The 21965-nt window shown below is 40.1% G+C and overlaps 1 protein-coding gene across 2 annotated transcripts in view; it reads left to right on the top strand.

Moving 5' to 3' along the window:
- The first annotated feature begins 14043 nt into the window (after nt 1-14043).
- NUP205 (nucleoporin 205) overlaps nt 14044-21965 on the top strand; it is a 94361-nt gene continuing 86439 nt past the window's right edge. For both annotated transcript variants that reach the window (XM_043967846.1, XM_043967845.1), the window contains exons 1-3: nt 14044-14266; nt 20118-20260; nt 20856-21027. In XM_043967846.1, the coding sequence (XP_043823781.1) occupies nt 14239-14266; nt 20118-20260; nt 20856-21027 (343 nt within the window). In that variant the 5' untranslated portion in view covers nt 14044-14238. The remainder of the gene's footprint in view (nt 14267-20117; nt 20261-20855; nt 21028-21965) is intronic.

The following is a 21965-nucleotide window of genomic DNA, read 5'->3' as shown; positions in this document are numbered from 1 at the left end:
TAATGACTAGGATTAAAGCACAGATGGCATGATCATAAAATTTACAGATGACAGAGAGCTAGCAGGGATAGCTAACACACTGGAAGAGTCAGAATTCAAAAAAATTCTTGACAGGCTAAAACATTGGGCTCAATCTAATGAAATGAAATACAATAGAGTTTCAGTGCAAAGTTTTGTGCTAATTGATTAAATCAACTTTATTAGTATAAGATGGAAGAAATGTGGGTAGATAGCAGCTTATTTGGAAAAGGTCTGGAAGTTTGTAGTATAGCAGATTATCAAACAATATGACAGGACAACCTCCCAAAATGCTAATGCAAGCTTGGGCCACATCTTCTAGGAGTGAGGAGGTGATACCTGCCCTTATTAGACCTCATCTAGACTGTCATGTTCAATTCTAGTCACTAAATTTTAGAAAGGACGTTAATAAGCTGGAGAATATTTAGAAGAAGGCACACAGAATAAGGAAGGATCTCAAGCCCATGTCATATGAAGACCTGTTGAAGGAAATGGGGAAATTTAGCCTAGAGAAAAGAAGACTGGGGAGACACCCTTGATGGTGAATGAGGGAGGGAAGAGCAATGGGACAGAAATAAGTTATTTTTATACACTTGAAAAGCTATCTTTTAGAAGAGGAATTCTACCTATTTTGTGTTGCCCCAGAAGGAAGAATTAGGAGCAAGAGGGTAGAAATCACACAGAGGCACATTTTAGATTAATGTGAAGAAAAATTCCTAATAATTAGAGATATTAAAAAATGAAATGTGCCACCCCAAAGGTAGTTGGTTCACTTTCATAGGAGGTCTTCAGGAAAATATTTAACCATATTTTGGTTAGGTTGTAGTAGTGACTTGTTATTGAATATGGATTGCTCTATATGCCTTTTTTTTTTTAAGTGAGGCAATTGGGGTTGTGACTTGCCCAGGGTCACACAGCTAGTAAGTGTTAAGTGTCTGAGGCCGGATTTGAACTCAGGTACTCCTGACTCCAGGGCCGGTGCTCTATCCACTGCGCCACCTAGCTGCCCCTCTATATGCCTTTTAAGGTCCCTTTTGAATATGGATTTCTGTGATTCTATGATTCCCCACAACTAGTCAGAACATAGACAGCATTGTGTAGTTCTGAATCTGGCTCTCCCCCTCAGACTGACACTGAGTCCTTTTAGCACTTTTATTTCAGTGAGAGCAAAGCTATTTCTCTTTAAGAATAGAAGCTCCTGGGCAGCTAGGTACAGTGGATAGAGCACCAGCCCTGGATTCAGGAGGACCTGAGTTCAAATCCAGCCTCAGACACTTAACACTTACTAGCTGTGTGATCCTGGGCAAGTCACTTAACCTCAACTGCCTCACCAATATATAGAAGCTCCCAATTGGGGTAGGACTTTTTTTTTTTTTTTTTGGTGAGGCAAATGGGGTTAACTGACTTGCCCAGGATCACACAGCTAGTAAGTGTTAAGTGTCTGAGGCCGGATTTGAACTCAGGTGCTCCTGAATCCAGGGCCGGTGCTTTATCTACTGCACCACCAAGTTGCCCCAGGATAGGACTTTCTAAGCAGCTATGAGTTGGTTAGGACAAACCAGAGGGCAAAAATGATGGTCCTCCAATTGATGGCCATGCCAATTTGGAGCAATGCTCCCTCCAAGGGAAGTATAGACTAATTTGTAGATGATTATGATAGTTGACATTTATGCAGGAATTTAAAGTTTGTAAAGTATTTTACATGTATTATGTCTTTTGAGCTTAAAAAAAAAATCAACCCAACCCTGTGAGGTATTACTATAGGTATTATTAACTTTTCTTTTATAGTTGAGGAAGCTGAGGCTCAAGAGAGTTTGAGGGACTTCCCCAGAGTCACATCAGCTGCCCCCAAGCTTACATTCTAATAGGCAGAGACAATACCTGCAAGTGAGTGGTAAACAGAAAGGGTTATTTTGGTTTGTCAAGTCACAGGAATGGTGACTGGAGTGATAAGGTAATTGATTGACATGCCCTTTCCAGTAGCAATGGCAGTATTGATTTGGTTATGTTGCAGAACTGGAAAATAATTGGATAGAATGTTTTAAGTCCCATGGTCTTTCCATTTAACTGTGATCCTACAGGATTCCAAGGTAAACTGTAAATATGACAAGCTTTGGGCCATAGGGAAGCCCCTCTTCTAATGTATGCTTTAATTTCAACCTAAACTAGTCAGTATCATCTTCCATCTTCCCTGACCAAGTGTTTTCTGGGTGCTTTGCTAAGTATTCATCCTTGAAACTGGTATGCCAGGCTATTTTTTTGGGCATATCCATTCATAACACCTGCTAGCTCAAACTTGTTTGTCCCACCTTCAGCAGATAATTGTAGAATTACAGAATTTCATTCTTGGAAGGTACCTCAAGTGAGACATCAAGTCTAACCTGTACCTCACCAAAAATATCTTCTACAACAGTGTTAGAAAGTGGTTGTCCTATTTCTATTTGAAAATTTCCATTGAGGAGGAACCACTGCCACCAGAGCTGATCCAGAAATTATCATCACCATTCAACCAGTTCAGAATCTACCTAAATGTATTATCATCCAGTCTATAGCTTTATCTTATACACATGGATATTATGTGAGACTTTGTCAAATGTCTTGCTGAAATAACTGTATACTATGCCTGTAATCTTCCCTGATCCACCAGTATAGTAATCATCTTGAAAAAGAAAATGAATTTAGTTTAGCATGACTGACTCTTAATGAACCAAAGTAGTGATTATCTTACTATCTCTTTAGTAAAGAATTTTACAAAGAAGAGATGTCAAGATAGCAAGCCTGGAATACAAGGTCCCCACTCTCTTCCCCTTTTTAAAAATTGGGACATCAATTGCCCATTTCTAGACCTACAGCACACAGCAGTTCAATCACACCAACAACTTCTTTTGTTTCTTTTGAAAGCAGTTTGTCAGAGATAGGTTATCTTCAACTCATTGATGTCAGCTAGGTGTATTTTTATTATCTTTTCTCACTTCTCTTTGGATTTGAGTCAGTGGTGTATTGATAAATGTTTAGCAACCAGTTTTATAGAAAATTTATACATATACACACGTACATACACACATGTTGTTGTTGAGTTGTGTTAGACTCTTTGTGATCCCACTGAGGGTTTTCTTGACAAATATATTGTAGTTGTTTGTCATTTTCGTCTCCAGATATTTGACAGATGAAGAAAGTGAGGCAGAGTTAAATGACTTGCCCAGCATCACACAGTTAGTAAGTAGACGTCTGAAGCCATATTTGAATTCAGGTATTCCTGAATTCTGGTGTTCTATCCACTGCACCACCCAGCAGCCCGTGTGTGCATGTGTGTGTGCGTATTCATGTGCATGTGCGTGTGCGTGTGTGTGTGTGTGTGTATGTGTATGTGTGTGTGTCTGAGAGAGAGAGAGAGAGAGAAAATGAATCACCAGCCTATCAATGTATATTTGATGTCCCTCATTACAACTATATTCTGTCTCTGTACCTACTCTAAGGCAGCTAGGTGGCACAGTGGATAGAGCACTGGGGTTGGAATCAGCAAAACTTATCTTGATGAATTCAAATTCTGCCTTAGACACTCACTAGCTATGTTACACTGAGTAAGTCACTTAACCCTGTTTTCCTCATGTAAAATGAGTTGGAGAAGGAAATGGAAAACCACTCCAGTATCTTTGCCAAGAAAATCCCAAAATGGGGTCACAAAGAGTTGGGCATGACTGTGTAATGATTGGAATGATGCCACCTACTGGAAACTTGCTGTGGGAAAGCTCCACCATGAGGAAAATGCCTCAGAGGGCATTGTGGCTTTTCCTTGGCGTCAGGAAGTGACGTTTGCTCATGGGTGCTGTCTATCAAGGCTACCAGCCAATCTACTTGAGGAGCCTCCTATTTTCTGGGAGGAGACAGGAAGGAGGAAAGAGGGCCTGCGTGGAGAGCTCTTGCTCTTTTTGGGTTCCTGACTTGATGGTGGTGGTGGCGGCAGAGGACTTCACAGGAAATATGAGGAAAGATAGGAATGCCAGGATGTTGGAATTCTGTTATCAATCTTTTTCTTTCTATTTTTCAATAAACCCTTAAAAACCTAAACTTGTTTTATCAGTGATTTTAGTCAGTTTTCCCCAAAACTGGGGGAACAGATTAGAATCCACATTTAGAATCTTAAATTACACTACTGAAATGACACAACAGCAAACCTACTCTATGATTGCATCAGGATTTCATCATGTATTTCTTCTAGATAATGATAATGTATATGGCATTTTAGAATTTATGAAATGCTCTTTCTATACTCTTAAGTAGATAGTGTAAACATCATTATCCCCATTTTGTCAATGAGGAAACTGGGTTTTAGAGAAGTTATATGAGAGTGTCCATAGTCACACAGCTAATAAGTGTTAAAACTAGGACTTTGATTCAGGTTTCCTGCCTCTAAACTCTAATGCTATTCCGTTAATTAATCTTGGTGCATTATCTTTTTGTACTCTGGTAATATTTCTGTCTCAAGATCCAGTCTTCATTATCAAAACATCCATTTCTCCTGACAGTGCTGGCGAAACATTGCCACATTCTTGGTTCATCTTTTCTTAGATTGTATGGTGATTACCAGTGGTTTGCCTTCCTGTTATGGTAACTTTATCTTGGATGCGCTGAGATATTTTCACATAGATCAATGTCTTTTAGTTCCCCAAAACAAGGTTAATTATTATAAAGCCTCTTAACTTTCCTCAATTCCAGGTTATACTCTGTTGGATGCTTTTGTCTTTAATAGTATTAAAAAAGGAATTGCCTAGGAGTGTGTTTAAGGTCTCCTCTAGCCTTAGGAAGCTATAATAATCAAGGATTTCTAACATCATCATAAAAAATAATTACTAAGTGCCTAGCTTTGTGGTAGGCCCTATGCAGAGTTAATTTTTTAAAAGCCCAGGAGCAACAACGTTCCGATGAAGTAAAATCATGTGTTTTTTATCAAATGCAAAAATAATTGCTTATTTTACCATTTTACAGTGTTCATATTAATACAATTTTATGGTTGGAAACTGAAATTTTCAAAAGTCATTGAAAATGGCAACTGCAAAGTTTCCTGAAGCAACATTAATTTGGTATCTAATTTTAACAGCATTTTAAATCGATGTGTCTATTACTACTTAGGCAGTTATTAAATGTACATTTAAAAATGTTCAGTGATCTGCAATGTGGCCAAGTTAAAACTGCCACAGGATGCTTAAGGCTAGATAGCATTAATAACTTTCATGGGGATATTATACTGCTGTAGCAGTAGAATTCAAGTGATTTTCGAGTCTTTCCTAGGTGATTAGAATCCATCAACTTTTGGCTTCCTTTCTTTCCTTAACTGAGGATGTAGCAGGAATTCCCTACTAGCCTTCAGTCTTCCAGAAGGATGCTAGGTGAATTCTGGGCACTCTCCCTATCTTATTGTTGCTAAGCTTTATTACTTGTTTAGTACAACCAGCCTTTGAGTCTTTTACATAATTTATATTTCTGTACTTCAGGCTACTTATTGTGGCAATTGTGGGTGAGGAAAGACTTTAGATCCAGAGAGACCAAGTAGGACATAGTGCTATCACTGAATCTAAGGGAGTAAAAGTATCTAAAAGAAGGTAGTGGACAGTGCTCTAAAACTACAAGGTATCAAGGAGCATGAGGATTAAAAAAACTCCATTGTATTTAATTAATAGATATTTGGTAACCTTGGAGAAAGTAGTTTCAATAGAGAGGTGTGGTCAGAAGCCTGATTGAAAGGGACTAAGAAGTGAATGGGCAGTTAGGAATTGTAAGCAAGGAGAGTAGAAAACCCTCCGAGCTTAGCAGTGAAAGTGTTTAAAAATAGATGATAGCTAGAGGAGATGTCAGGATTAAATGAAGATTTTTTTTTTAAGGATAGGGTAGATCTCAGCAGGTCAACAGAATAGAAGCTATTAAAAGGGGAGCAATTGAAGAAGAGACAGATATGAGAGACAGAGACACAGAGAGATAGAGACAGACACAGAGAAACACAGGGAGACAGAGAGAGAGAGAGAGAGAGAGAGAGAGAGAGAGAGAGAGAGAGAGAGAGAGGGAGGGAGGGAGGGAGGGAGGGAGGGAGAGAGGGAGAGAGGGAGAGAGATTGAGGAGGTAAATTCCCAATGAAGATTGGAAAGGATGAAATAAAAAAGGGTTATGTACATATCCTTTGAGACTGTAATATCACCACTAGGTATATACTCCCAAAGAGAACAAATAAAGTGGAAGAGGACTCATATGTACAAAAACATTAAGAACAGTGTGGGTGTGTGTGTGGGGGGGTGTGTGCTAAAGAACTAGAAACTAAGGGGATACCCATTGATTGTGGAATGTCTAAACAAATTATGGTATATGAATGAAATGTAATACTATTGTGCTGTAAGAAATTTTTAAGGAGATGGTTTCAGGGAAACCCGGGAAGAATTCATGTAGTGAAATGAACAGAACAAGGAGAACAATTTATGACAATACTATAAAGACAAACATCTTTGAAAGATGAAAGAACAATCAAAGCAATGGCTGGCCATGGTTTCAGAGGACTTATAATGATAGCTAGCTAGCCAAGGTAGATGGGTAGTGATAGCTAGATAGGTAGGATAGAAAAGAGTGCTAGACTTGAGTTCAGATTTGGCTTCAAACATTTCTATTTGCTTCAATCTTCTGATCTGTAAAATGGGGTGTAAAGTAAGACCTATCTTCCAGTGCTGTTGTGAGAAAAATGAGATAATATTTGTTAAGTGCTTAGCACAGTACTTGGCACATAATAGGTGCTATATAAATGTTAGCTATGATAATGATGATGAAATATTTGTCCTACCTCCTGACAGATGATAGATTCAGTGTAGATTTAGACATCTACTTTTTTGTTTTTCCTGACTATCCATATTTATTACAAGGGTTTTGTTTTTTCTTTTTCAATTTGGGTGGGGAATAGGGAGAAGAGAAAGAGAGAAGGTGGATTTTCATTTATTGAAAAAACTTTCAAAAAGAAAGGCTAATTTTCCTTAGAAACAAGAACAAAAGAAGATAAAACAGGTGTAAAGGGATTCTGAAGTGTGGACTAGGATAGATGAGGCAAGTTGCACTGGATAGCCTCAATATTTTCAGTCAGGAGGTCAAGTCATTGTTGAGAAACAAGTAGTTGGGGATGTCATTAAGGACTTGAGGAGAGAGGGAAAGGTTTGGAAAGGTTGCTGCAGGAAGGATTGACAGAGAGCCAATTAAAATTGGTAAGGGTCGGGGCAGCTAGGTGGCACAGTGGATAGAGCACTGGCCCTGGAGTCAGGAGGACCTGAGTTCAAATCCTGCCTCAGACACTTGACACTTACTAGCTGTGTGACCCTGTCCAAGTTACTTAACCCCAATTGCCTCACCAAAAAAAAATTGGTAAGGGTCCTGGTGAAGTTAGGCAACATGAATTTGGAGTGGTCAAGTCAACAAACTTGTATGTATGACTTTCTTCAGTGGTACCCAGTGGCATAGCAATAGGAAAGAAGAAGGCAGATGGGGTGGGGGTGGGGAGGTGACCCATTGCTGACAGAGTATAAGGTTGATAGTACAAGAGATTCAAAGGTGGAAGCCATGTGAACTGGTTGTGAAACCTGTGGTCCAAGGTTATGAAGCGAACGTCAGTGATTCTCTTTTCTATTCAAAGTAGCAGATTGTTTAGGAAATTCCCTTTCTATACATAGAAGGAAAGATTTCTCAAGTCTTGAATTATGAATGGAATGATTTTCAAGGTGGGTTCCAGCTAAGAAATTTCCCTTCTGTGACCATAAGACTAGATTCCATGATTATTCTGCCTAGGAAATTCCCTTTCAATGCAAAGAAGGCCATTTTCCAGGATCCTTGAACATGGGACTGAGGCTAACTTTTTGTTTGTTTTGCGGGGCAATGAGGATTAAGTGACTTGCCCAGGCTCACACAGTCAGTAAGTGTCAAGTGTCTGAAGTCGGACTTGAACTTAGGTTCTCCTGAATCCAGGGCCGGCGCTTTATCCACTGCGCCACCTGGCTGCCCCTCTGAGGCTAACTTTCAAGAATGATCCAAGAAACTGGGGTTGAGGGATTGACATTGTCCAGACCTTGTGGCTGATCACATGTACTTCTGCAGGAGCTCTTAGTCTTCCATCACTGTACCAAATGCTATAATTCCTCAAGTTGTAGAAATCTACTTTCAGGTCTCTAATAAGGGCATAGAAAAAAAAGGAAAAATAAAGAAACAACAACAAAGGCAAAAGTGGCTATAATCTCTCCACTCTGGGCACGTGAATAACATCTTCCTCCATTCCATGACAGTCATTAATGGCACTGGGCATAGAGAACCTCCCCATTGCAGTACTCTTGGGCTCTCTAAAGGAGAAAGATGCAAGGGAAGAAAGATGTTTTTAAAAACCTACTGAATCTTTGAGGTTTCCCTTTGTGTGTGGGCACAAATGAGTTTCTCTTCTAACAAGAATCTATCCCCCAAAGAGCCTGAGTCAATCAATTCACATTTTGGTAGCCCCTTCTAGAAGGAGCTCAGGGTTGTTGCAAACTAATCATCTTGGAGGCAGCCCTAGTCACTGAATCTGAGGAAGATCTCTTTTCTCTTCTCAATGAGGTACCCAAGGCTATGTCCATCCTCACAAAACCAAGCCTCATTTCTCCCTGGAAACTCAAAACTTTAGTGGGCAAATTCCTTTAATAACTACTGTGTTATACATTCAAGATGAAAGGAGGAAAGTGAAGTTAGACTATTTATGATGGATTAGGAGAATAAGGAATACATATTAATCTTCCTGGTGAAGATGAAGGTTTGGGTTTTGGAAGTATCTGGCATAGGAGGAGATGAAAGGATAGGAGACAATGATCAGAGAGGGGAACCAGGTTTGGTTAAGGTGAAGATATGAAAAGATCATTAAAAGCAAAGACCAAGGTTGAGGTTGTTTGGAAGCTCACAATATTAGAGGTTTCAGAGGGCGCAGTAGAAGACTAGTGCTAATCCCTTGATCGGCAGTTAGACCTATAGAGCATAGGACTAATCTGGATAGGAATGAGAGTACAGGAAGTGAGAATTGTAAAAGCTGTTTGCAAAAGATCCAATAAAATGAGTACAAAAGGAATAAGGAAAGCAGAAAGTTGGAAGGTAGACAGGAAGTCTATGCTGGTGATAAAAGAAGGGGATTACTGAATAGGAAGGATAAAACCACTTTCCAGTTACTAATTAGAATGTTAGTTTGCCTATGCCTATGCACACCTGCAGCCCTAAGTGGCAGAACTGGGCACTGATGGGGAGAGAGTTAAGGGGGAATTTGAAGGTTATTATTGTCTATTCCCACAGAAAGTACTGTCTTAGGACTGCCACATTTACTTAAGGTTTCGAGTGTTATAATAATTTTGCTGGGGTGGGTCTACACATGGGATATTTCACATGTCCTATGTATAATTTGAGTGGCCTTCCTTTCTACAATGATTATTTCGTATCCTTGGTATGTGATTATATTTTCTTATGCTACTAGGGCATTACATTAAAACAGGAAGATGAGCCATTATTTTATTGTACTATAAATATATCCGGGCTCCACTTCATTTAAAGGTAATTTCAAACATCTCAAGAGAAGTCCACCGACTTCTGAGATTTAGGCTATTGTAGGCTTTGTTGGGGCACACAAGAATAAAAATATTGGGTTGAGTTATTTGGGGGAATCTGGATGAATAGTGAAGGTGACAGCCATGGAGTAGTGGAAAAATGACCTGAGTTTTTCTATTTAAGGATTTTTCTAAACCAAACAGGAGACCTAGGTTCTAATCCTGGTTTTGCCAATAGCAAGGTACTCCACGTATTTGGTCCTCAGTTTACTTGTCTGTAATATGAATGGGCTTGAAGTAGATGGAAGGAAGGATTCATTCTGATTTTTTTCTCCACTCTATAGTTTTGCTCTAGCCGAGCATGCCTTTTTTCATGCTTTTTTTCTTCTCATCCAAGTCTATCGTATTAACACATCAAGGACTTGTGATTTCACAGGTGAGTGAACTTCTTCCACTCAGATGGCAACCACTTTAACTTAGATAAGTTTTCAAGAAACATTAAGTGATTAGTCCACAGTCACAATCTGGTATGGATCAGAAGGAAGATTTGAACCCAAGTCCAGCACTTTAGCCACTATAAAAAAGCTACCTTTTTTTTTTTTTTTTGGTGGGGGCAATGGGGGTTAAGTGACTTGCCCAGGGGTCACACAGCTAGTAAGTGTCTGAGGCTGGATTTGAACTCAGGTCCTCCTGAATCCAGGGCTGGTGTTCTATCCACTGTACCACCTATGGTACCTCTTTTTGATGCCTGTCTGACTCTTCCTGATCCTGTGGACCATACTGTCCATGGAATTCTCCTAGCAAAGATCTTGTAGTGGTTTGCTATTTCCATTTCCAGTGGATTAAGGCAAGCAGAGGTTAAGTGACTTGCCCAGAGTCACATAGTAAGTGTCTGAGGTCAGATTTGAATTTAGGTCTTACTGCCTCCAACCCCAGTGCTCTATCCACTGAGTTATCTAGCTGCCTTCTCTTTGATGTCTATTTGATGCAGTCATTATCCTTTCCTTACAATGCAACTTCAGCCTGACATTTTCCTGAATATCTTTCCTTGTTATCAACTCAAATCACCCTCCCCATCTATGTCCTATTTTTCCAACACAACTTTAGCCTTGTATTTTCCAGGACGTCTTCCCTGTTACCACTCCCCACCTCTTCCTCATCTGTTTTCAATCCTTATAGTAGAAACTCCTTAGGGTCATGAATGGATTTTTGTTTTAATTTGCTTAGCGCATAGCACACGATACTGTCTTCCCATTCTAAGTTCTTGGTAGGTGTTTCTTGTACTGAATTGATCACTCTCTTCTTTGATTAAATTCAACTACTCTTCTTTCCTCATAGACTGCTAGAAGGCCTGGTTTAAAAGCATTGATTTCATTTCATCTACTTCTCACTTCTCCACCTCTTGCAAGCCATTTCTGTCCCCAACACTCAAATACAAATTCTTTTTCCAAGATTGTCAGCTGTCTGTTAATTGTAAAATCAATCATCAATCAATCAACAGACAAGCATTTATTAAGCACATAGTATAGGTGTTCTCTGAACTGTACTAAGTGCACAGAAATACAAAGAAACAGCCTCTTCCTGGGCCTCATTTAACTCAGTCTTTTTATTTCTTTTTAAAATTTATTTATTTATTTTTTAGTGAGGCAATTGGGGTTATGTGACTTGCCCAGGGTCACACAGCTAGTAAGTGTTAAGTGTCTGAGGCCAGATTTGAACTCAGGTACTCCTGACTCCAGGGCCGGTGCTCTATCCACTGCACCACCTAGCTGTCCCCTAACTCAGTCTTTTTATAGTTTTTAACCACTTGTAGGCTTTTTTCTCCTGTACATTCTTTCTCTCCTGACAGTGCTCTTTTTTGGTTCTCTTCCTACTTTCTGGCCATTCTCCTTTGCTGGATTATCCTCTTCCTCCCTGACCACTAAGTATAGGTTTCTGTCCTGGACCTTTTCCTTTTCTATCTATATTCTTTCTCTTGGCAATCAAATCCACTATTATCAGTTTAATTATCATCTCTAAGCATGTGACTTCCACATTTATTTAATTATTCTTAATCTCTTTGCTGTAATTGCTTGGTGCTGAACAGCTTCTCTTGGATAGTTGTATGCATCCCAAACTAAATGTGTGTAAAAGGGGACTCGTGTTTTTTTCTAAAACTTCTTTTCCAAACTACCATTTTCCTATTGATGGCATTGCTGTATTTCCTGTCACCTATATTCACACCCTCGTGAGTCATCTTTGATTCTTCCCTTTCCCTTGATAACTGATGGTTCTGTCTTCATATTCTTATAAACTTCTCCACTCAAACAGCCTCCCCTCTACTTCTGACTCTTATTTTCTCAGTTGGACTCTGCAATGGCATCCTAATTTGTCTCTTTGCCTTTAGTTTCTTTCCTCTACAATCCATTCTCCATATAGTGGTCAAATTTATAGTCTTCCAACATGTCAATCCCCTACATGTCTGTGCCTGATGCATTGTAAATTCTTTAATATATACTTGTTGCCTTGCTTCAACTAAAAAATATTCAATGATTTCCTGTTTCCTCTAGGATAAAATACTCCTTTGTTTGGCATTTAAAGCCCTCTTCATTCTGGCTCCCACATAGTTGTCCAGTTTTGTTTTATATTGCTCTTTCATGCATTCTCCATTCCAGTCAAATTAGCCTGTTAGTGGTTTTCTCGTTTTTTTTTTTTTTTTTTTTTTGTTTGTTTTTTCGGGACAATGGGGGTTAAGTGACTTGCCCAGGGTCATGCAGCTAGTAAGTGTCAAGTGTGTGAGGTTGGATTCTTGAACTCAGGTACTCCTGAATCCAGGGCCAGTGCTTTATCTACTTTGCCACCTTGCTGCCCCTAGTGGTTTTCTTGTACAAAACATTCTATTTACCATGTCTATGCTTTGGTACTTGTGGTCCTTTATGTCTCAAATGTAATCCCTTTTCACTTATGCCTTAGAATTCCTAGCTTCCTTCAAAGAACCCCTAAGGTAGCACCTCCTCCATAAGACCTTTCTCTTGATCCCTTCAACTGTTAGCACTCTTTTCCTTTTGAAATTATTTTGAATCCTCATGCAAATGTAAACTCCTTGAGGTCAGGGACTATCTCCCTTACCTACTGCCCCATCCCCTTGTTTTCTCAGAACATAACTCAATGTAGATGCTTAATACATATTGATTGGATTGGACTGAGTCTTCTCACTGGCGTTCTTTGAGAACTTAAATCTTTACCATCTGTCTTTCAGTTTTTTCCAAGGTAAAATGGTTGAAATGACTCCTGTTTTCCTTTTTTTTTTTTTGGCGGGGCAATGAGGGTTAAGTGACTTGCCCAGGGTCACACAGCTAGTAAGTGTCAGGTGTCTGAGGCGGATTTGAACTGAGGTACTCCTGCATTCAGGGCTGGTGCTTTATCCACTGTGCCATCTAGCTGCCCCCTCTCCTGTTTCTTTTTTTTTTTTTTTTTTTTTAGTGAGGCAATTGGGGTTAAGTGACTTGCCCAGGGTCACACAGCTAGTAAGTGTTAAGTGTCTGAGGCCGGATTTGAACTCAGGTACTTCTGACTCCAGGGCCGGTGGTCTATCCACTGTGCCACCTAGCTGCCCTCTCCTGTTTCCTTTTAACCCATATGGAACAGTGTAAGTAACGATGCGATTTTGTAAGGTGTATGGAGCATCTTTAAAATATAGTCATGCAAATGTAGACTTCCATCCCACCCCTTTACATAAGTGAGAGATCCACTAATGGTGTACACTGCAACACATTCTCAGACTTTTCCGATGTATTGATCAGTAATGAGGATTTATTTCTCTTATTTTGCAATTTGTTTGACAATCTCTGGGAGGGCAAAGGATCCTAAGGGAAGCTATAGTAACGTAACCACCCCCCCAAACAAACCCAAATTTCATCTGTAAAAACTTACTGTTCAAGAAAAAAAATTATATAAATACCGTACAGGTGTTTATGTCTATTATGCTAAAATAACAGAGCTGGGAAAAGAAACCAATGTTTGGAACATTAATGTATATTAATGACATCTTTGTGATTTTCTTTTCCCTGCTCTGTGCAACTATGTTGACAGATTAAGCTTGGAATACTGTTTTGTTTTTGAATATTGTTAACAGTACATTCAATTTCTGGTCTTCGTGGAAACTTTTGGTTAAAGACTCCCAGACGGAAGGGAGTAAAGAGAAAAGCAATTTAATACGGATGAAAGGATGACTTGCGTTCACATCTTCTCTAAATCATAGGGAGAAGCAAGAATAATTTATCCGGAATCAAGAAATATTAATAATAGGCTTAAAATTATTAATTCCGGGGATCCCTTCTCTGCTTTCACTTACTAATTTATAGGAAAGCCGACAGTGACAACTGAACTACATATCCCAGCATGTCCTGCGAGGAGCCGGCGTTCGGATGAAGACCTCATAAGTTACTCGAATGGCCCCTGCCTTATTTGAAAAGAAACGTTAACGACGAGAATCGATATTTCGCACCAGAGGCTGATATCGGACCTGTGCCCCACGCCTCCGTCGTAGCAGCGTGAGTTTCCTAGAGCGCGGGATCGCAGCAATTCTGCGCAGGCACCACCGTGGCCTTCCCTATCTCTCTGCTGGGCCCTCCGTGCGCCGGGAGAACCCGGGTAGTTGGCCTCCAAGATGGCTTCGTTGTTGGCGGTAAATTCGGGTAAGAGCCGGCGGGAGCCCCCGATTGATTCCTCGGCCACGGGGAAAGCCGGCCGCGGCGCCAGCTCCCCGGGCCGCTGGGCCCCAGGGTGCGGGGAGGGTGGAGGCTGGGCGCGGGGGCGCACGGCTCCCGTCTCTGCCCGGGTTTGGGCCCCGGTGCGGGCCTGGCTTTGGGGCCGGCCTCGCGTCACGCCCCTCGGCGGGATTTGAATGCTGCGGGCCGCTGCCGGGGCAGCCTCGTTCGCTCCCAGGCGGGGGCGGGGCGGCCGAAGCGGTTCTCACGCCTTCTCGGTCGGCGTCGGTCCGCCGGAGTGCCCCTGGCTGGACCATACATCTCGGCCCGGGAGGGAGGCAGGGAGGTGCCTCGAACAGTTTACGAAGCGCCTCACAAAGATTATCTCGCGTGGATCTTCAGTCACTCGGGGAGGAAGTGGCTGCTGTTCTCTCCATCTTACAGATGGGGAAACTGAGGCAGGCAGTTCAGTAAATTTACCTAGGGTCACACAACCTTGGGAAGTAGGGGCTGTTATTACCAGCCCCAGTTTGCAGACGAGGGAACTGAGGCCAGTAGAGATTAACTGACTTGCCCAGGGTCATGCCGCTAGTCGTCTTGGGAGGTGGGTGCTGTTGGTTTTCCTGTTTTACAGACAGGGAAACTACCTGCAAGGAGCTCCCGTTTTAACGGGAGAGACAACATGCAAACAGTTTCACCTGTGTGTTATAGGCAGTGTAGGTCATCTGAGAGGGAGGCATTGGAGGGGGACAGGGCTTTTGCAGAAGCGGGGATTTGAGCCGAGTCTTGAAGGAAACCAAGAAGCTGAGGTGAGGAGGGAGAGCTTTTTGGCAATGGAGGACACAGTGAAAAGACTCCGACTCCACCAACCCAGACTCCATTAGTAGATAGCACACTGAAATACTTCACTTGAAATAAAGTTATGTGAACGCCAAGGTCTTTGATTTTGGGGCCCCGTGGTGGGGGGGGAAGGGGGAGGGGGAACGACTCCTTGTCTGTGATCTAGAGAAATACCAGAGGGGACTTTGAGGCACATGGAAGATAAAGGACTCATCCAGAGTCACAGTGAGTATCAGAAGAGGGATTTGAACCCACAATTCCATGAGTTCCTCCATGAGTTCATTCAGTTTCTCAGGCATCTACTCTGCTAGGTGCTGAGGAATCAAAGAAAAAATGTTATTTGAAATAGTCCTCATCTTTGAGGAGCTTGTAACCTCTAAATAAGCTAAATGTGTCAATATTCAGATTTACAGAAAAAACAAATGAGTGTAAAAAGTGGTTTCAGTTATGTTACTGCAGGGTTCATATAAAAGGTTTCATTGACCCACAGCCTTTCAGGAGCAAATGCCACCTACTGGAAAAAGTGAGGTAGATCTGTGCTGTCCACTCATTGAGCACTCTTGCAAAGTCTCCTAGGAGAGGATTTGGAGTTTGTGTGCCCTGTGGAATACAAGGCAGGGAGGTCGTTGTTCCATGGAACCACCTTCCTTTATCATCACCGTTCAGTCAATCAGAAGCATTTATTAAATATCTGCTGTTTGCTAAGCACTGGGGATGCAAAGACAATGATTAAAGGAGCCTAGAATTTATTAGGTGGAGACATGGACACACAGAAGTCTATACAGTAGAGATGTAAAAAAAAATGAAAGGTAACTGGTAATAAGGTAAGTGTGGGGTGGCAGCTGGAAGAGCCTCATGGAGGAGATAACATTTGAATTGAGCTTTGAAAGAAACTAGGGATTGTAAGAGGAGTGAGGAGGGAGGACATGGGGGAAGGCCTGTGAGAAGGCATGAGGAAAAGACAGAGTATCATGTGAGATGCAGCAAGAAGGCCAGCTTGGATGTCCTATCAGAGATCATGAATGGATGGTAGTCCTATTGTGAAGGGCTTTAAATGCCAGAGGAATTTGTTCTTGGAGGTAATAGGTATCACAGAAGTTTGTTGAGCGGGTGAGTGACATGATCACACTTGTGCTTTAGGAACGTTACTTCAGCAGCTCTTCTTCCTCTGATTTCCCATTTCATTTGCTCAGTTTCCTTCTCTTCAGGAAGGGGATTAGGGATTAGGCTGCATTTTTTTTTTTTTTAAACAGATATCAGCCATAGCCTGCCTTCCAGCGTTGCTTGATGGAAACTTTCTGGAGACTTCTGCCCCTGCATTGAGGGATACAGTGGGATCCTCCCTTAAAACCCAAATTAGGTGCATCTAAGTAGAGAGTCGAACCTTTGGAGGTTCCACTGACCAGGGCCTGTGGGAGACAGGGAGTCATGTCAGTAGTATGAGTTTTCTAAAGTAAATAAATTTTCAAATACTATTTTTCAAACTAAGAGAAAAAATAGGCAATTGTATTGTCATTTTGACAGGTTAGAGCATTGTATTGAATCTGATCAGATGAAATTTAATATGGATAAATTTGATGTTTTATACTTGTTCATAAATCAGCTTCACAAGTATAAAATGGTGACTACATGGTTAGGAAGCAGTTTTTGTGAAAAAAATTCATGAATGTTTTATTGGACTATAAACTCAGTATGTGGCATTAGAAAAGCTAATGAATTAAGAGAGCCATCTCTTCCAGGAATAAGGAAATGATAGTCCTCCTGAACACTGGCCTGGTCAGACCTCATCTAGAATATTATTGGGTTTGGTTCTAGATGCCACAGTTCAAGAAAGACATTGATAAAGCTAGACTCAGAGTATCCAGAAGAAGCCATTCAGAGTGGGGAAGTGACTGGAGTCCATGCCATTTGAAGTTAAATTGAAGGAACTCTGGGGCTTTTTACCTTGGAAAAGAGAAATCTTAGGGGCCATAATAGCTGCCTTCAAGAATTTGAATGGATTGTCAAGTAGGTGGGGTACTGTACTTTTTTCTTAGGGGGCAGAACCAGGTGCAATGAATTGAAATTGCAGAGGCAAATTGAGACTCGAGTTCAGGAAGCATTTCCTTTCCAATAGTAGAATGGACTGTATGGAGTGGTGGTAGATTCTCCCTGCTCTCAAGTCTTCAAGCAGAGATTGAATGTCTGCTTGTTGAGTATGGCTTGGGAGAGAGGGGAATTTCTTTTATATATGGTTTACCCTAGATGGCTGTGGAGGTCTAGTCCAACTTTCAAATTCTGTGATTCTGTGAGTTACATTTTGTGATTCTTGACTTCCACAGATTCTTGGATGAACCAGACCCAGTAGATTTTTTCCTTCATATTTGCAACCAGTTCTTGAGTGTGGTGTTTGGGGATATTCTTTTAGTATCTCAAAACTTAAAATCAGAATCTTAGATCTTGAGGGGACCTTAAGGGGTCAGTTAGTCTAACTTCCTGTCCAGTACAGAAGTCCCTGTAAAATGTCATCCAGTATTTGCTTGAGCACATCCAGTGATGAGGCGCTCACTGTTTTCAAAGGTCAGCCCATTCCATTTTTGGTTGTCTCTTCATTATACTGAATTGAAATCTGCCTTCCTAGAATTTTTACCTTATTAATTAAGAATTACAAAAAATAAGTCTAAACTTTATTCCACATGTTAGCCCTTCTAGTATTTGAAAACTGTGTTTATGTTCCTCATACTTCTTCTTCCCTCTTGGCCTTTTAAATGGATTAAAAAATACCTTTATCACTGAGTACTGATATTAGGGCTCTTTTGCCAGAATCAGTTCCTTCAGCACCTCTTCACCTTTCATTATTCTAGTTGCTACCCCCACTCTTCCCTCTACATAGTTCATTTTGTTCTTAGACCCTTTATTTTTGTGCCCAGAAAATGCCCTAGTCAAGCCACATCTGTAGTATAGTAGGAATTCTATTTGCATTAGCTTTTTTAATGGGCACATAACATTTTTTCATCCTTTGAGCTTGAAGGCTAAAGCCTACATCTTTTTCACATGAACAACCATATGCTAGACCTTCCCAGAACTGTATTTGTACAGTTGATTTTTTAAAAATGGAATTGTAAGACTTTACATGTATCTCTGTTATATCTAATTTTGGCACATTGTTCTAGCCTGTTAATCTTTTTAAATCTTGCTGTTATCTAGCATCTTATTTACCTCTCCCAGCTTTGGATCTTCTCTGCTTCAGTAAGAATGCTTTCTGTACTTTTATCCATGTTGCTAATAAACATTTTGAACAAAACAGAGACACAGATACAGTGCTTCTGTTGATCCTTCAGTCCATTGGTGTCAAACTCAAATAGAAATGGATCTCTGTGGCAGCATGTTAACCTAGAAAATGACAAATTAACATTGATCTATTTTGTACTTTTGTATTTTTATTTTATTAAACATTTTCCCAGTAACATTTTAATCTGATTTGAGTGTGGCTCTTAAAGAACTTGTTCAGGCTCCCACGGGTAGTAAATAGTGGAGTTAAGGTTTCAGCTCAAGTCCCTGACTCTAAACCAGTGCCCCTCCCCTATACTGCATTACCAAAAGTAGAGTCCCTCTTTAAGAACTGAGTTTCTTCTGGTTGACTAAAATAGAAATTTTCAGAGTATTAAATATAGTACTTAGAAACTGACTGACTTTTAAACTTCGGCTGTTACTTTGAGTATAGCTCTCTGCAGGCTAGAACTTAAACAGCCTCTGTTCTTTCTCTAGTATTATTATTTCTGTGATATTTTGCTTGAAAATTTTTCCTGACTTAGCTTTAAGTTATTTTGACTTTTCTTCCTTCTATTTCTGTCAGTCACTCAAGTCCATTTGATTCCTTCTTTGCAATGTTTCTGGTGTTTGTCTCTCTCTCTCTCTCTCTCTCTCTCTCTCTCTCTCTCTCTCTCTCTCTCTCTTTTTTCTTCAGTGCCAACTCTAGTCCATGTATTTAAACCTAGATTATTATAATAACCTCTTTCCTGGCTTTTGTACCTTTAATGTCTCTCTAGTTCATTCTGTATAGCACTGCTAGGTCCACCTAACCTATTGTATCTATATTAACTTAAGTACAACTCTATGCTGCTCTCAAATAGCTTTCCAGAAAAATTGCAGTTATTTTTCTCTCTTCCAGATTTCTAAACTGTCTTGTTCACCAAAACGTCATAAAAGCATCCCTGCTGTTCATAATCTGTGTATATTGTGTTCCATTGTTCTTCTTGTAATTTTATGAGATACCGGACTGGTGTAGTGAATGGAAAACTGGCCTCAGAGCCTGGAATACCTGTGTTCAAGTTCTGCATGGGGTGGGGATGATAAGGAGGCAGGATTAACCCATACATAAAGATCCCTATGTGTAGCAGATTGACTTAGTTTTAAACTATAATGTAGTCTTTTTTTATTGTATTTTTATTTATTTTGATAAATATTCTCAATTGCATTTTAATCTGGTTTGGTTTTCAGTGGAATGTTGTGTCATGTTTTTAACCCCCTTTCTCTAGAAAAGTCAGACTTTTTAAGTTGCAGAAAAAGTGCTGACCTGCATTGATGAAATGAGTCTAGATTTTGTACCTACTCTGTAGAAGTAAAGTATCATGCATATTTGTTTCTAAGAACATCAGAATTTCTAAATTTATACTAATAAGTTGATATATAATTTGTATAGCTAGCTTTCTGTATTTAGAAGTAGGATTATTTATACTCTGCAAAATAATTTTCTTCGTCTAATAGTGAAACTGAATAGTTTTATTTGTGTTTTTTTTTTTTTTTTGGTGGGACAATGGGGGTTAAGTGACTGGCCCAAGGTCACACAGCTAGTAAGTGTCAAGTGTCTGAGGCTGGATTTGAACTCAGGTACTCCTGAATCCAGGGCCAGTGCTTTATCCACTGCACCACCTAGCTGCCCCCGAAACTGAATAGTTTTAGATTGATAAGCTTGCATACCAAATAGATTTTAATTTTAATTTGTTCATTTTTCTTTAAGCTGCTAGCCTCTGGGGTCCATACAAAGACATCTGGCAAACAGTGGGAAATGCCATTTGGAGAAGACAACCTGAAGCTGTACACCTTCTTGACCTGATTTTAAAGAAACACAAACCTGATTTCATCTCATTATTCAAGAATCCAGTAAGAGCTTTTCTTTTGACAATTATATAAGGAGAAAGGGATTGTTAAGTTCTCGGGGGATAAAGAAGTAGGTTGGTGGCCATGTGAGTTGATAGAAAACAGTGGATACCAGAGATGTAATAGAGGTACAATTGATAAGACAAGATAACTGTTTGGATGAGAAGGTGAGGGAGGAGCTGAGGATGACTCCGAGGTCATCAATGGGAGAGACTGGGAGTATAGTAGGGGCTCCAGTGGAAATCTGAAGGTTTGGAGGGGGAGTAGATTTAGGGGGAGGATCATGAGTTCTGTTTTAATGTTGCATGTAAATTGCATATTCTGGACTAGATCTTAGAATACAGAGTAGGGCTGGATAAAAAATTGTCATAAACATCATAATTGAACCCATGGAAGCTGAGGAAGTGGTTAGACTGAAAGGAGGGGAACTAGAGTAATTATTACTTTAAGGCTGTCAAATTTCTTTTTAGATTATTTAAGAAAAAATGTTTCTGCTAGTACTAATGTCAAGGCTGGGTTACTAATATCATACTTTTAGAGGTGACATGAAACCTCCTGCTAGTCATATGCTCAATTTATCATCATTTTCCCTTTCTAGGCCAAAAATGTTCAGCAGCATGAGAAGGTTCAGAAGGCAAGTACAGAAGGAGTTGCTATCCAGGGTCAGCAAGGAACCCGACTTCTTCCTGAGCAGCTCATTAAAGAAGCCTTCATCCTGAGTGACCTCTTTGACATTGGTGAACTAGCCGCTGTAGAACTTCTTTTGGCTGGTAGGTTGGAATCAAACTGAAGCTCTGATGAATGCATGGGATTGTGGTAAAGAAAGAATTTTGAAAACTGTAATTTTATATAAATATGGATATTGTAATGCGATAGTGCTGATGATTATAATTATCAGTACATATTTAGAAAAATGGCAAATGATCTAGAATCCAGGTCTGTCCATTTTTTAAAATAAAGGAGCTAATTTACTTGAAAAGTATTGTATTAACTTAGCCATTTTTAGTGTAACTGAAATGGTAAACTGAGATCCCCAAATTACTTTATGACATCTATCTATCTATCTATCTATCTATCTATCTATCTATCTATCTATCTATCTATCTATCTATCTATCTATCTATCTATCTATCTATCTGCCTGCCTACCTACCTACCTACCTACCTACCTACCTACCTACCTACCTACCTATCTATCTACCTATAAGGCTTCTTCTCTCGAGAGCGAATATCTTTTTATTTTGTCCACAAGGAAATTGAGGTCTTAAGTTCTCGAATTACCCAGTGCCACGTGAGAGACTAAGGATGGGATGAGAAATAGAAATGGAATTAAACTTTCCATTTCAGCAACTTCAACGAATTTTTATGAGAATCTGACGTGCAGAAGACTTGGCAGGGTGATGGAACAGATCCACATAATAAATGGCACTCAGTTCCCTGCCCTCATGGAAAACATAGTCTAGAAGGGAATTATGGATTTCTACATAAATAATAAACATAAATAAGAAGAGTACAAGGTGATGTGAAATAAGTGCATAAGAGAGAACAAAGTTTACAAGATCTTACTTAGGCGGTCTGGATTGCTATTGCCTGAGAGGAATCATGGAAAGCTTAATGGAGGAGGTAGCATTGGAGTTGGGCTTTAATTTCCAGGTAGGATTAACATAGGCAGAAATTGAGGGAAGTGCAGTTGAATGGGGCATGCAGGG

Source organism: Dromiciops gliroides, chromosome 5 (assembly GCF_019393635.1).
Source record: "Dromiciops gliroides isolate mDroGli1 chromosome 5, mDroGli1.pri, whole genome shotgun sequence".
Taxonomy (NCBI): Eukaryota; Metazoa; Chordata; class Mammalia; order Microbiotheria; family Microbiotheriidae; genus Dromiciops; species Dromiciops gliroides.
Note: the sequence above shows the minus strand (reverse complement) of the source record. Positions and strands in the feature narration are given on the sequence as shown.